General features: G+C 44.6%; 1 protein-coding gene across 2 annotated transcripts in view; it reads right to left on the reverse strand.

Moving 5' to 3' along the window:
* The window catches only part of akt1 (v-akt murine thymoma viral oncogene homolog 1), a 33,052-nt gene extending 18,186 nt beyond the window's left edge, over positions 1-14,866 (reverse strand). Inside the window, exons 1-2 of one of the 2 annotated variants that reach the window (XM_044017394.1) lie at positions 14,692-14,866; positions 9,869-10,054 (exon numbers count right to left, since the gene is read on the reverse strand). In XM_044017394.1, the coding sequence (XP_043873329.1) occupies positions 9,869-9,914 (46 nt within the window). In that variant the 5' untranslated portion in view covers positions 9,915-10,054; positions 14,692-14,866. Of the gene's footprint in view, positions 1-9,868; positions 10,055-14,633 lie in introns of both variants that reach the window. The other variant, XM_044017393.1, reaches the window with a different exon arrangement.
* Between the last annotated feature and the right edge of the window lie 1,997 nt (positions 14,867-16,863).

Here is a 16,863-nt window from a genome sequence, read left to right on the forward strand (position 1 = left end):
CCACATGGTGGAAAGAACATTGGAAGGAAGAGAAAGTGAAACAGGCGGCGTCATATTCTGCACTTTTCAAACATTAAATGAAGACCTGCACATAATATTACAGCGGTTATACTGTACGTAGGGAGAGAATATAACCCCGAATGCATCCTGTGTACAGTGAGAAACACAAGCACAGACTGCTGACATAGGACAATGGGCCACATAACAACACAGAAGAGCCTTCTGCTTTTAAGTCACTTCATCATCACAGTGTTCTAGCAGACCTAATCCTTTTGATGTCAACATGTTCTCCAAAACAGGAAACCAGCCAACAGACAGACTGACCACAGCCTAGATAAGATTAAAAACCCTGTTTCGAGTGTCAGGACCGACTACGACGGAGATCCACGGCATGATGACCCTGCGGTCCCTGAATCCAAGCTCCTTTTAATAAATGTAAAGTCTGACACCGCACGTGTGACTCAAACCAAACAAGGCGAAGCACAGCAGCGCAGGAAGGCCGACTCGACGCCAGATGAGAGATGAGAGGATGAAGAAGAAGAAGAAAGCGACACACTGTGCAAAGAGTTGTGCTGAGTGGAGTGCTAGTGAGACAGATCACTACATATGTTCCCCACATATGTAGGACCACGAGTGTGTGCGCGCGTGTGAGTGCAAGTGAAGTGTCTATGAGCCATGCATGCTATGTGTGTGTGTGTGTGTGTGTGTGTGTGTGTGTGAGGAGCTGTCAGGGCCTGATAGAGTGTCTTTACATGACAAGCAGCTGCTGAGGTCTGGGATGCGCACTGGGCAAAGTGGAAAATAATGAACGTCGAACCGCTGCCAAACACAACAGAATTCATCTTTATTTGCCAACTGCTGCACGGCCCCCGCGTGTGGACAGCTCGAGTGCAGACACGCCCTCTATACCCTAAACACTTTACACACAAAGAAGCACGGGGTGAGAAAACAGGTTCAACCGCAGCTGTCACCAGCAGAGCAATCATCTCATTTCCGCATGTATGTGTTTGAGAGAGAGAGAGAGGGACGAATAATGACCAAATTTCAGGTGAGCCTTCGGCGATGAGATTTGAAATGGAAACCACACGTCTTTCTTTGAAAGTTAATTCAAGTGAAGCCGAGGGTGGGGAACTTTACAAACATAAAGTAAAGTAAAGGTTGGGACTGGAGTCCAAAACTTTATCACATTACAACATTTACAACTCAGGCAATATTGATATATATCACGATAAATGATTTTTGCTCCTGAGTGAAAGTTGGTATAACAAGGTATCAGGTTTCAAAGCAATTATGTACCCGTTGTGCAAAAACATTATATATACATATATACATATATATATATATATATATATATATATATATATATACATACACACACACACACACACACACATATACACATATGTATATGTATATATATATATATATACATACACACTTTTTTACATTGATATTGAAGAAAATATACAGTATAATGTTATTGCCCAGCCTTATATAAAGGTTTTCACAGGTTTCGTTAGAAAAAACAAATGTAGGGAAGATTTCATGGCCTTTAAAAAAATTAGAACAATTCAATTAAATCAGACTAAAACTGGACTTTTAGTCTGACTGAAATTCTACTTCATCAAATTCACAATGTAACTCAAGCTGGCAAAACACCCAATACTAAGAAGCTGAAAGGGCGACATGTCACCATCTCGTATAACGGAGGTGGACACACTTCATTCATTAAAAAAAGTCCCTGCTTCAACATTTGAATGGCTCAAGAGTTGCATGAAGCCATTTGCAAGCCAACTTGGTTTAAGATGTTTTTAACATTGACAGCTGGCAAGGGAGACTCATTAAGGTATCATGAAATAAAAGGGGAAATGTGGAATGCTTTGGACGTTAGGGAGAGGGGGGGAGAGAGAGAGAGAGAGAGAGAGAGAGAGAGAGAGAGAGAGAGAGAGAGAGAGAGAGAAGATGGAGAATGACAGAGGTTAGTGGCTGCTTCAGAGGAGCATCCTGTTCTGTCCGTCTCCATGTGACGGCAACAGGAATGTTGAGGTCCCAGCTGCTGTGGTTTGTTGGCTTTTAATATCATATATCATCCGGCATTCATCACACAGCGGCCCCCAAAAGAGAGGCGGCCGCAGCATCCCAGACAAATAACAGCTCTGTTGCCTTGCGTCCACCTCTGCCTCCCCCCCGCCCTCCCCTGTCTTTTTTAATAGCACTTTCACAACAATAATCTCTGAAACGGACACCTCAACCTCAGTCATCGGGCTGGATGTGAACCTCACACATACACAGAGAGATGCCGAGTGAATACACGCACACACACAGTGAGAGGGTCAGACAAAACGCGGCTCTCAGAGCTCACACCCAGTGGCTGGACTTCCTGTGGAGGCTGCTGTTGGGTTTTGTCCCCGTCTGGCCATTCATCAGCTCGGGGATGAGAGGAAGGGAGCCAGTGGTAACTGCATGAACTGTGCATGTGTGTGTTTGAGTGGTGAGAATCGGATGAGAAGGGGGGGCAGACGGAGGTTGAGGATTAGGGAATCTGAACTCCAAAGCGAGGGAGGAGGGGGGAAAGGGGGTTGCGCCTTTTGTTGATTTTTCCTCAGCCGCCCCCGCCGTCTCATCGGCCCTTTTCTGCCGCGCTCTGCCTGTAGGCTGCAGCTGTGGCCTGCCACCCTGTGCCCTGCATCTCAATGAGCCGCAGTCCACCCGCTCCAGAGGAGAGGGGGCTCCCTGATGCAGGGGTCACCACTGATCCCCGGCAACCGCAAACTCCGCCTCACACTCATCCCCTTCTCTGAGCCGCAGAGCTCTGAGAGCCAGGCTTTCTGTGCCATCCGGGGCAACCATCTACCCATTTGCCCCATCTGGCTGTGACCATATAAGGCGGCATCAGACTCACATGCCATCTGAAAAATGCCCAGGACTTCGGGCTCCTTTATTTTTTTCCCCTCTTCTCTTTATGTCTTCCTAATCCCTCCTTCTTTTTTGTTGGCCCCTCTCGGCCATGCAGCTGGATGGGGGAGACTTCGCCAGGGCTTTGGCAGCAGCATCAACAGGTTGCGTGGAAGGGCCACCCTGGCCTCCAATGCAGCCCTGTCTGTATCTTGCCCTTATCCCTCTTTTCCTCTCTGTCACCGTAGTTCTCGCCGCTGCCCCAACAGGGAAAAAAAAAAGAAGCAAGGGGGATGGGGGGCACGACGGAGGCTGCCCCTCTTTCTCACGCTCATAAGAAAGCCCTCACTTCTTCTCTGTGGTGAGTGACACCTGCTGATTACCATAGAGACACTGTGGGAAGTTCCCCCCTGCCACAGTAGGGCTGAGATTTGCCCCTTCTCCCTGGGCAAACAAGCAGTCCATGGATTAGTAAACTGGGTTACTGCATGGCAAACAAATAAACACACATTATTTAGAGCACATTAGTGCCAATAAACTCTCACAACCAGTGTCAGATCCAACACCCTACAAGAGGCAAAGGGGGGATAAAACCCTCAAGAGATCCTATTTATTTACTTAATTACTAGAGCGAGTTGACCTCCAGCTGTTCTCAAGAGCAATTCCGTTCTAGAAGCATGATCGGACTTTCTACGGGGACTGTGAATAAAAATGTTGAGTACCAGAGACGTGGAGGATGATTCGCATATCTGAGGATACAGTCAGCTCTCAGTCTGCGGACAGCTGAGCATCCCCTTCATCTCCGTCTCCCCCCCCCCGAAACTGGCAAGAGGTGCCAGTGATGTGATTGATGTCGGAGACTGGGAGCTTTTCGCTGGTCCATTGCCGCTTCCGCCATGGGTCTGGGTTGTCAGCGGGGTCATTATCCTAGCAACAGGGTGGTGGGTGTGCGGAGTGTGCACTGAAAGTGAGGGAGGATCCAGCAAGGGTGAGCTGGTGAAGGAAAGAGGGGGTGTCAAAGTGACAAGGAGGAAAAATGGAGAGTAGAGGCAGAGGTGCAGATGACAAGGAAACAACAAAGAGAAAAAAGTAGCAGAGGCGGAGAGTGCTGCCGAGCACCACAGTTGTGGCGAACAGGCGGACTCTGCACAGCAAAGTAAGCACGCAGCGGGTTTGCTCCGAGAGGAGGCGAGCGGTGAAGGTGCCACCTCCCTCAGCCTCCTGGTCCCCACCACACTGCAAGCCAGCCTGCCTATCGACAGCTGCACCCCAGTAATTTACTTCTCTCCAGCACATTTAGCAGGAAGACTGCTTCCCATTACCCAGAGCAGGGGGTCTGCGCTGACGGCCAGACGCCCAGCCAGAGCGCTGGCTTCCCGGTGTGACACCCTCTGCTACTGGACGCTGCCGACAGGGAATCCGCCGCCACGTCTGTCAGGCACCGCAACTTCCACTGCTGTTTGACAATTTGGGATTATCTGGTGTAAACTTATGTGCAAAAAGTCGGTGCATGCATCTGTTCATCACAGCCCAACTACTAAATTACGAGTAATCACCAAACTGCATAATACAAAAGCCTCTTTTATCTTTTGTACATTTTCACCCTGTGTTTTCTATAGCTTTTGTCTTTTCAGGACTGTAAACTACATGAATATTATATACAATACTGTAGTAATATCAGGTTTCATTGCATATCCACATAAAAGAACACAGTTCTTAAACATTTTTTTTAAATTATATAAATCCAAATCTTCCAATATTATAATCTTAAAATGATGAATTATCACCTCAGTGCACCTTCATATTTTGTATTGTTGCTACTTGAAAAAGTTGGCCATACATTAGATTTGATTAGGAAGACAAAAGTAATTGCAGCAGCACAGTATCATGGGACAGAATTATGAACTTGTTATTTAACAGAAAATGTCGCCAACAGCGACGGCGTTTTAAAAAGAGAAGAGGTCAAACAATGTTGAACATAAAAGTGTGTCATGTAAATGTCCCTACACACACACAATTGTAAGGTTTCTTTGTTTGTTTAGTGTGTTTTTTCTGACACTTTATTTTGAGGCATGGTCCAGTCCAGAGCCAGTTGTGGCTTTCTCCTCTTTCTTCGATGGGAGCCGACTCTTGTTAGCCCAGAATAACTGCCTCGAGGCATTGTCAAGTTTTACTGTCCAGAGAATCGTCTATGAAGACTTTGAAAAATGAAGAAATATATAAAACAAATTTTGGATAAGTTTGTTTCCAATTACTGCAACATACTTTTGGTTGTTTGGTGGTGTTTTTTTTTTTTGGTATTCATGTGAGTGGATTTAGTTATTTTATGTGCACTTGAGACTTGTTTGTGAAATGCTAGACACTGCAGTGACTGGGGATGAGCTATTGCTCCAGTTCTACAGCATGTGAGAGTGTGTCTTTGTGTGCTGCAGCAGTGTGTGGCCCATGACTGCCATAATGAGGGATGTGTAGGAGCCTCGGCAAGCCCGGCAGCAGAGCTAGCATCAAGTCAAAGTGCTGAGACCGTCCGCATCATGAGACATTTCTAATCAGGTGGGTCTGCTTCTTTAAAGAGCACAAAACACCCTGAGAGAAAGCTAATACAAACATGGAAGACGCGCTGGCTGAGATGTTGGAGGCCTGTTTACCAGATGCACAAGGCACAGATATTCAAACGATGAAAAAAATGTTTCATCTACCCTGACTACGGTGTCTGGTGTTCCACAAAAACCATACAGGTCCCTCCTCCTCCCCCCCTCCACCTCTCTCTCTCAGTCCCACTCTGTGTCTCATGCACTTTTCCTGGACCACCAACAAGGTCTCGCTTGGAGGAGCAGCACATGGGTGTCCTTCGGTTGCATGACCAGCGAAGGAGCAAGTCAGCTCATGCGCTCCAAACCAAACCACGAGAGGGTCTTATGTCGCACGTCGCACACGCAGCATCCATCTACTCGGGGCTGCAGCGAAGTGGGTCACTGAGCTGCGATGTTCTGGGAACATCACAAAGCCGCTGCTCAACTTCTGTGTCTCTCCGGCTGCCCCTTTATCTTCCCCCCACTATCTCTTTTGCTGTGTTCTCCGCGACCTCCCTCCCTCTCTCCCTCTCCCGCCCTACCCCTCCTCACATGAGTCAGAGCCAGCTGAGCGTGCTACCCAAATCCAACAGTTGTTGTGGCCTTCGTTAGCCTAACGAGGGGGCTGGCTCTTTATACTTGTCAGGGCGCAAATGAGTCAAACAAACAAGGGCCAGGGAAAAAGGGGAGGACAAGAGAGCGCTGCTCTGTTGAGCTTCACTGGGTTCTTGGCTGCAGCGCTTCCCTGGAAACTAGGGAACCCACAATCTGCCTCTTTGATGTCTGATGATGCTCTCTGGCTTTGACGGAAAACTTTGGGAAAAACACACTTGCAAAAAGCAATGACATGCTGCTCGGTCTCGACGGCCACTAGAGGCCGTAGGCACATTTCAAGTGTGTGGGTGCACGGAGAAGGACCTAAAAGGGAAGTATCATTTGGGGATACATAACGACTGGTTGTGACAGTAGCAGCAAAGCTACAGTGTCTGTGCAGGGCAGTACTTATATATGTAAATATTATTCACACCGTCAATACATGCACACATTTGCAACGCATCCAGACACACTCACACACATTTTTATGCAGCATTCATAGTCATCATCACAACTAAACTAACCCTAACATATAAACAGCCCTTTAAAGTTGTGAGGACCAGACAAAATATCTTCACTTTTGGTCCTCACCAAGATACAAGAACACAGAACTCCCATGCCAGCGAGCTGCTTTGTCTTGCATTCCAAAACTGTCCTTCCAGAGCAGATAACCAAGATAACAGTCACAACAACATCACACATCCCAGACAGTGTCCACACGCCAGACACATTACTGCAGCACAAGGCTTAAGGAGGAAAATATCAAGGTGTGTCCTTCACAATGAGATCATCCCACTGAGTGTAGTCTGTCTGGAACAAACGTACAGCGCACACTGGGGCCAAGAATCTGCAGCTCTAATGACAGATTAGCTCCACTGGGGGGTGGAGGGCGGGGGCTTACAGGGCAACAGGCACAACAATGCTTGCTCTGGTTTCTTGCGCTGAACTTTATTAATCCAACAAGGAATCGCATAAACGAGTGCAAGTTCAGCTGAAAGTGCAGAGCTGCAAAAGCGCCGCGACTCCAGCTCGCCACGAAGAAACCATTAAGTAGGCATCACAAGAGGATGAGGCAACTGCACCCACTTTTGTCAAGTCATGGTTTAAAACGCAAGACGTCGATGTCCACGGAAACATGGAGGGCTGCTCTTTTTTAAAATGCTAAATTAGTGTTTTGAGTGCACACATGGGAGTAATGAGCACGCTGAACACACTTGGAAGCGGTATAAGCCGTTTATTATTACGCCCACATGGTGCTGTGAGTCACTTGGGTGGCGCCGCTGCTGCCACCACACACACACACACACACACACACACACACACATTATACACAACTCTACTCTAGAAGGTGCAACATAGGATGATAGCCCTTGAGTGGGGGCTGCTGCCAGGGGTGAGGTGATGGACACAGAGACAAGGGGACCGCAGGTTCACCTTCTGTGCACCGACTCTGGGGCAAAGACTGCGTGACAGTGACGCGACACTAAAAGTCTTCCTGTCAAGGAGGCAGGCGGACGTCCTCCAATCATAACAGAGAGGCTCTGGGTGACATTTCACAGGGCACAGCTGCTGAGCTGCAACAGCATGCCAACTCACTATTCCTGAAGGGTTGTTTGTTTAGTATGTGTGTGTTTGTCACAACTAGAAGGGTATCACTGTGTGTGTGTGTGTGTGTGTGTGTTCCACCACACATCCCTATTGTTTTTCAATCAGTCACTCTTTGACTACTGTTACAGTTACATTTTACACAGGCTTTCTATCGCAACTTTCAGTTCCTGTCCGAAGGTGTGTGTGTGTGTGTGTGGGGGGGGGGGCAAACATGTCATCTTTGTGGCAGAGATGTTAAGAACACGCATCAAAATAATGATATAATTTTCTTCTTTCTCAAAAGGAAAAACAAAGGGAATGAAAGGGAATCTTTCGAGAATAAAGTCGTAATATAACGAGAAAAAAGTCATAGTATTATGAGAATAAAGTTGTGATATTATGAGAAAAAAGTCTTAGTATCATGAGAATAAAGTTGTGACATTACGAGATTTTGTATCATTATTTAATTAAATTTTAAAATTGAATTTCTCATATTGTTGCAGGTGATCGTCTTTGCTTGCTTAATGATGACTTTATTCTTATAATATTACAACTTTATTCTGGTAATATTATGACTTTTTAAATATCACAACTTTATTGTCATAATATTATGACTTTATTCTCCAAAGATTAAAAAATTGTTTCTTCTCAGTTTGGCCCTAATACTCCATCGTACTACCCAAACTTTAAAAAGTCACTCAATCACTCACTCATCTACTATTTCCACATAAAGGTTGCGCGGGGCACTGGCGCCAATCACAGCTGAACTTTAAAAGCTAACTACAAAAATATCATTTTTGGACGCTTGCGATTTTTACATACTAGTCTATAAAAGAACGTTTGATGATAAGTCACAAATGGAAACCAAATTTCTATCCATCATACACTCACTGGAATGACCAGGGTGTGTCTGCATAGAACCAACTTGAGCCGAACCAGGCTGATCATTCTCTAACACAGCCGTCTGTTATACTCTTAGCCCAGACCTTGAGGAGGAGGGGAGGGGGGGTCGATGGCTAACACACAACAGCAGTACTCTGTTCCCCCTTCAAGTCCCAGGAACTCTCCTGGTGACCTTCTCCCATCACCTCATCCCCCAGACTCTTCCAGTAAAAGCCTCGTTCTCTGGCATTGAGCCTGGGCTCCTTCGGTGGTTTCGGAGAAATTCCTTATCCTATTTTACCGCCGATGGTGGTGGTGGTGGTGGTGGTGGAGTGGGCTCCGTGAGACAGCCGCAGTTTGAAGGCAGAGTTAGTATGAACACATAAAGCTGCTCAAAGCCAGCAGGTATGTGAGGAATGCCTCTTCGTCCAAACAACAGGACTCACGCCCGACACAGAGCCACGCCACACCACACTGCACTGACAGAGCAGCTAAATGGGGCCCACTGGGGACTCTGAAGCTGGATGGCTCCTTACATTAGATCTATGCATGTTCGCATAAGACTAACTGGTGATCTATCAACTACGACATTCTGTATGTTACTAGGCACAAACATTTCTGTGGCATTTGGTTCACTAATGTACATGTGTATAATAAATGCTAACTAATCCAAATTCCTCAGCAATGAAGGTTAAATATTTGATTTTGTTATACTGTGCTTCGATTAACAACCGAATCTGAATATCTTTGAAGCAATAACATGTTACATAGCGTTTGTTGTGTTGAGTGATAGCTGGGTTCCATAGCAGATTTTATGAGTTGAGGTTTCTAATGGCACTTTTCCACTACAGTTTAGGTTGGTTTTCCACTACGAAGATAGTACCTACTCAACGTGGGCGGAGTCATCACTGCACGGCTGCATTAAACTGCCGTGACTTAGTTTTACATGCGACACACACACACAAACGAGTGACTAGTGACTTGTTAAGCAGTTGTTTTCAGTGTAACTTAATCCTAGAATCAGTTTATTAAAAATATTTGTTCAGTACTTCCTCAGACTGAAATACGGCGGTAGGGTTTGTGATGGCGCTCGCGATCAGCAGAGCTGTCACTAAATACACCAGACTCCTCTGTTTCCCTGGTAATTGTCGGAGATTAACCCACGTTTTTTTTAGGATTGTTAAGTCTTTTTAACTGATCGGCTTGATTCTTGTGTCGGATGTCGCTTCCTGTGACGGCACTCTGACCTATCAGTGGCCAGCAGAGCAAAGCAGAAGTGCAACTGAGACACAGTTGCAGACAAAAACTGAAACGGTGCAGCTAACGCGTCTACGTACCTCTTTTATGCAGCCATCCCTCCTTGACGATCACCACATTGGTCATGTTGGTGGGCAGGGTTGAGGATCCAGGTTTCCCACTGGAGGAGACGCAGCTTTGTTTCCCAAGTGTCCTTCACGCAGCCCTGTGCAGGAGCCTGGAGACAAGGTCCTGGGCTTTGCAGCTGCCTTCTCAATGGTGGTTACCTATTAGTTGGAGAGGAGTAAAAATTAGCCTCGCATTGCGGTGATTTCCTTTCCACTTGTCTGAATATTAACCCTCAGGTCAACACAGTAGAGCGGAGGTGGTGGAATAGAGAGGATCCCTGTGCTTTATGGCCCAGTTAGTAGAGAATATGCAAAAAAAAAAACACAGTGCAGCAGAACATGCACTAACGCAATGTTGAAATAAGCTGTGTACAGCAACGTTTCTTTTAGCATTTATAATAAAGTGTTATAAGTGTTTTTCAAATAAAGTGCATATTTGAAAAATTCCATGCTGTTCACACACGTCACAAACATTCCTCATAGACCCTTTTTTCATGATGGGAACAGCAGTGAGAAAGAAAATAATTCTCAAACACAATACCTAAATGATAGGTTCTAACTTATTTGCAGTTGCACTGCTTATGGTTTGGCCACAGATTTGTTTTGGATCCTATTTAAATTGATATTTGAAAAAATACTAAATCACATGGAGTCTGTAACTGAATCCTTTTTGGCTGTGTTTTTATCCTGTTTATCCTGTAAGTAGGTGGCAAGATAAGTTTGAAATGTGAGGGATTGGGAAAGGTTTGATGAATGTGATGTCTGTGCTAGGTAAATTACTTTCTGAGGAGGCTGAAGGGATCAGTATCCCACAGATTTTTGGTTTGGCAAGTATGTAAACTTAGACGGCCTGAAAACAACATGACCCTGAGTATTTAACCAGCAAACATTTATAACTATCCTTATATCTACTTTGAAGACCATTTTCAATCTTAAGCATACAAATCCATCCATGTTTGGTCCCATGCTTCTGAGACTAAGTGTAGTAAAGACATGGACTTCACTTCTGTAATAATTTGTTTCTTATTTGGTCACTAAACCTGATTTCTATGGTGCAGTAAAAAAAAAAAAGTGCATACAACCACAAATAATAGTGTTTATTTATCACCTGAGGAAATATACACTGGCATTTCAATGACAGTGGGGGGAAAAACTTCATCTGCTGATGACAAGCACATGATAGGATGAAAAGCATAGCAGAAACTAAATTAGGCTTAATGTGAGATTTGTGTGTCCAAAAATAAAACAGTTGTGAAGAAAAGGCTCTTGTTTACTCTTCCTCTTCCCCTTCTTTGCGCGCTGCAATTGCAAGTGTGGCTGTTTGTGTTCACACCTGACCCAAAGTGGAAGTGGTACAGAGATGTTTGTCCAGAAGAACAACTCTGAAAGCTCTCCTAACGTACAGCAACAAAAAGCTCGAAAACAACTGCCGACACATTCAGAGAGTTAATGTGTGAAAGTGTCCTCGGAGAGATACACTGAGATAGTGCTGCTCGAAAACTAAAAGATCAAATCAGAGATTGTCTTACCTGTTCAAACTCATCTTAAACAGTCTGACACACAAGATAAAACTGGACTGAGGCAACTGATAAACCAGCAGCAGAAGCAGCACAAACCTGCAGGCTGTCCTAACCAAAACACAACCTTTTCATTAATTCCGTACTTCTTCTTTACGATATAAATACAGCTCTGGATGCAGGGGCAAGAGGCAAAAGAATGATCAATTACCACGCTTGTTCACATAAATGTCACATACTGCAGCAGGCAATCGCTGACCATTGACGGAAATCAATTTGCCTGCTGCTGTGCCGTCAGAGTTAAGTCATCAAAAGAGAGCTCTGTTTGAGTGACCCCATCCAGCTTACTGATGGGGACAGGAAGTGCATGTGACTATTATTGACAAGACTGCGAGTCATATCAGCGCGGCTCCAGGCTTTAGCACAACGGCCCATGAATATGAATCAACGTGTATTTTACTGCCTCTCTGGCATCAATGAGCAAAAGTGGAGTTTATTTTTGCTCAGTGTTTTTGTTTATTGCACTGGGGTTGTGGTGCTTGTGTCACACAGTTTCTGCTGGAAGGATCTTGGAAAGAAGGGTTTGAAAAAAAAAAACACAGAGTGCAATTCAAAGTCGGGATCACACAAACCGTTGGATCCGTTTGGCATCTTGGTGTGTACTCTGCGACACAGGCATGCACGCTTTATATACACATCAGTATACATCACACAAACAAACCTAAGCGCGCACACCACAGCGAAAAAAAGCAACACATGCACAAGACCAGCTCTGGAGCCACAACAGAGCGCTGCTGTTTTTAATGGGAGCGACCTGTTGCAACTGCGGCCTGTGTGGAAAAGCTGGGCTGCTGCCAGCTCTGCAGCCAGCAGCCACTGAATGAACCCAGTACCCTGACAGCGGGTCACATGGTCCTCAGGCCTCTGGGCCACCGCCTGCCTGCCCGCCCGCCTGCCTGCCTGCCTGCCCTGCTGTCAGTGCAGCTTTCAATCATTCATCTTTCTGGCTCCTGCTCCAGGGGCCACACCATTCAATGCAAATCAGTGTCATGCAGCAAAGATGCCACACACCGAGCCTGTCACCGGGCCAGAGAAGACAGTCCCGTTGAGTTTATGGCAGGAAGTAGAAAATCAGGTCAACATCCCCGCACTTCCTTCATCACAGATCAATAGATACAAGACTGTTTTTGCTCTATTTTGTGCCGTCATGTGGGTAAACAACTAAGTCAGCAGCTGCGCTGTGGCTACAAAGCTGGAACATGACAATCAAATATTAAAAGAAAGAGAAAACAGAACAACACACTTTCACCTGTTACTTGAAACCAGTCCCTAAAGTGACTTTTAAGTTTGTGTTTTTAATGAAACGACGGAACCAATGCTTCTATGCTCTCTACTACACACACAGTGCCAAGTTCCTCTTTCACGTTCTATGAAAACACATCAGTGGGTACGTGAATACACAAGACCGCAGCTATTGTAACCTTGAAAGACAAGAAAGCGCTCGGCTTTTAATCCTGTGGCGGCATGAAGCACAACCAGAATATGAATCCTTGTGTAAATGTGTTTGTTTTCAGCCGGGGAACAAGGCTGAAGATGCATCACAAAGACTGTTTTGTCCTTTTTAAAAAAACAACAAAGACATTAAAGTCACTGCCTATAATGACATCACATGGCTATTAAATGTTGAGCAGCTCAGACGAATGAACGTCTTCTCTCTTTTGTGAGGCGCATGACAGCAGGACCGCGACGTGACGTTGACATCGTCATCAGAGGTTATATCCCCCCCTTTTTTTGTGGACAATATATGTAAACGACTGTGGCACTGGCTGGCAGATAGACGGAGGGCAGTCGCCATAAGCCTGCGTACAAATTTCAAACATTCCTCAGATTCTGCATGCAACTGGTGGCACATTTGCGTCAATGGAGCTTCAAGTGGATTGGGTAGGAGGTGGCTGGTATTTTTTTAAATAGAGCGGGGACAGCCAAGCAGTCACTGACTGCATCACTACATCAGTTTGTTGCGTCTTCTCTGGGTTACATGCCAAGTCCCCCTGCTTATTTACACACACACACACACAGGACAGATGTAGTCTTATGACCAATACAATCACTTTGAAACTAAAGGTGGAACCAGTACAACATGCCTGGGGACAAAGTTCTCTCTCCATACCGTGTCTGCGTGTGTGTGTGTGCACGCGCGTGGATGTAACTTCAGGGAGTTGGAAGCAGTCAAACAATAACAAGGCTTCACACTGGTGGAGACGACACTAAATCCTGCACATCCATGAAGCCCGGTGCTGGATGAGATGACCAGCTGACAAACTTTCTCATCTGGACTCCCACCACATGAGCGCACTTTGCGTCACAGATGGAGGATTTCTAGGAAAATGAAGCCACTTTTGAAGAACCACTGTAGTTAATATGATTTAGTGAACACACATGCACAACTGACATCAGTGCAGTTGGGATGGGAACAGTGAGGACAGTGAAACCTTGACGCAAAACAGTGACCCACATTGATTACAGGAGAGGAAAAAGAAGAAACTACCATCCTATGATCTCTGAACTGTGCATGAAAATGATCACAGGAGCCCATTAGGAGAGCAACAACAACAAATACAGTATGTATGTCTGTGTGTGTGTGTGTGTGTGTGAGTGAATGCACCACAGCAACAACAAGCTAGGAAAGCTAGCGTAAAACGAGTGTCTGCTAATTTATTTCCTACTCAAACAAGTAAACAAACGCAGTGGTAGGTCACAACAATGAATGAACTACTCCCTCGCTGAGCTCATTTGTTTTCATTTCACCTCCTGAGCCACGAAGTACAAGCGAAAACAACTTTCTCGTCGTGTAAAGTGAACGGGGCTGCAGATATTTTGGCCTCAGGGCTGTGTCTTAAAAGTGGTCATTGTCAAAAAATGAATGGTTAACATCTACACAGAGAGGGAGAGAGAGAGAGAGAGAGAGAGAGAGGGGGAGCGGGAGAGAGAGACGTGCTGTTGTTTGAAGGAAGAGGGAAGAAAAACACACAGCAGCGCGTTGTAATTCATTACAGGACATTTTTATACGCCAGTGACTAAAGAGAAAACTTCCTCCGCGAGGAAGAGTGCGCAGAGCAGCTCATTTCACGTTTGCATTTAGCGATAAAAAGGATATGGGGCCTAGCAGGGCAGCTTGGGTGAGAATAACCGCATCCCATGTAAGTACAATGGGGACCTACCCAGTCTAGCTGTCGACCTCTTGTAGTTAACCATGCGAAGGAAGCGCGGACATTTTACCTGGGCAGGAATTCAACACTGTGTCCGTCTCATTACAAGGAGCAGTTTCGGCCGTATATTAAGTTGATAAGTCCTTCAACAATCTGGACAAAAGTGCTCTCATTTACTCCGTTTCTCTTGCCTTTCTTCCACTACACCTCCCAAACGCGCAGTCTGCAATGCCTCTGTGGCAGCCTGCTCTCCCGGGTCCTAGTGCCTAGCCGGTTAATGTGTGTGTGTGTGTGTGTCTCACTCTTTCATATGAGCCGTAGTCCCATTAAAAAAAAAAAACCCAAAAAAACAAAAACGTGGCCTCGTTGAACTCTGTGTTCACACATTACCTACATTCTATCACAACTGGATTAAGTTGCAATCACAATGTTCTGTTTCTTTCAAAATAAAAGTAATCATAATAATAATTGTCCAATTTATTAGATGTACTCATTCAATGGCACTAAAACTAAAAAAGCAGCTGTGATTCAGTGGTAGCAGGGATGGATTACTGAATGGGCCCCAGGCCCAGGGGCCCAAGTGCTCCGGGGGCTACTATTTTAATATTTGAATGGTGCCTTGAAGCCAAATTTAAGAAAACTGACTATGTGATGTGATATGTCTTCATAGGGCCCCTCAATTTGTTTGTGTTTTATTCACCCCTGATATCTGAAATGGGCCCCTCAGCCAAATAACAGTGGTTATTATATGAAAACTTTTACGTTACATTACTGTAGCATCTGAGGTGTAGGAGGCTTTGTAATATTTCTAAAATAATAATAATAATAATGATTATTATTATTAGTTGGATGTGGGGTGGGGGTGGTAGAGTGAGTTGTCTTTAAACCAGAAAGTCAGAGTTCAATTCTAAATGTGAATGTGGAGGATAGAAAATGCCTCATATACTGTAGTATTTGTAGTGTATCAGGTCTATTACCTGTCTCATGTACGTCGATTGGCGAGACGCGCCATAAGTAAGCCAATTTGTGAATATTTCATTATTATCGGTTTCAAAAATTGAGCAGATGGAAGAAAAAGAAAAGACATAGAGCCCAGAGTCTATCATAAACGAAAAAGGTGAATGAGTGAAATAATAAAGTGACCGTTTCTCCTCTGAAACGGCATGAACGTGCGCACTCATAGCTTTATACATGTGACATTTGTATTTGTATTTTATAATCTTGGATTTCGACATCTCTCTCTCTCTCACTGACTGCTATCACTGCTCTCCTCCAGTGTTGTTTGACTTTGCCACTGCTGGTGCAACACTCATAGAACATACAGCACAGTATGTGTAGGCACAACGTTTGTGTGGATTCTGATATGACCATACTCACTCATGTCACATAATATATCCATGTATTGGACATACAGTACATCTAATGTAGGACCACATACCAAAATGACACAGTGTCATTTAAAAAGTGCAGTTGATGATTGGATGTGTGTCCACGCAGCCTTGGCTGACAGTTGGTGATGTTATTCTGACACTAGTATGGCACTGCAACTTGTTTTGATTTTCATAATAAATGTATTATAGAAACAAAATAACAAATAGCCACCAAGGAAACCAGAACTATTTACTTGAATTGTTGTCAAAATTAACTTTATATCAACTAATCGACTGTATGACAACGAAGTGACAGCAAACTGTTTGTCATTTATAGATAAAAGTGCAATTTAATGTAAAAGAAAAAAGGACTGTGCAAAAGTCTTGGCTAAACTAAAATTAGCAATGTTCACACAGGACGTGGCAGTTGAGTTGCTACATAGCCTTATCTATAGGCAATATAAACTTTATTTATAGATAGAGCACTTTTAAAAATTAATATAGCATAACATTGACCTAAAAAATGTCAATAAAAGGCACGGTGCTGCTTGTCAAGTGCTTTATTTAGGCTTTCTCTCTGTGTTTCCATTTACATTCCCAATAAAAGACACATATAAACTTAAGATTAGTTTCTTTGTAATGCAAGCTAAATCTTTCTAAATATACCTTTGTAACTATCAGAGGAAATCACTACAACTACTCTCAACTGACTCATCACTGGGTTGCTTAAGCAACACAAGAGAAATAAAGTAAAAGCATTACACTTTATATTAGACTCTATCAGATTAGGGAACCTGCTTGTTTTACCAGGCTGTGTTTAGATAAACAGTCGTCTCCGACCACAAAGACTCGTTGCCAGGGAAGTAGGAGTT

This window comes from Solea senegalensis, unplaced genomic scaffold, assembly GCF_019176455.1.
Source record: "Solea senegalensis isolate Sse05_10M unplaced genomic scaffold, IFAPA_SoseM_1 scf7180000015355, whole genome shotgun sequence".
Classification (NCBI taxonomy): Eukaryota; Metazoa; Chordata; class Actinopteri; order Pleuronectiformes; family Soleidae; genus Solea; species Solea senegalensis.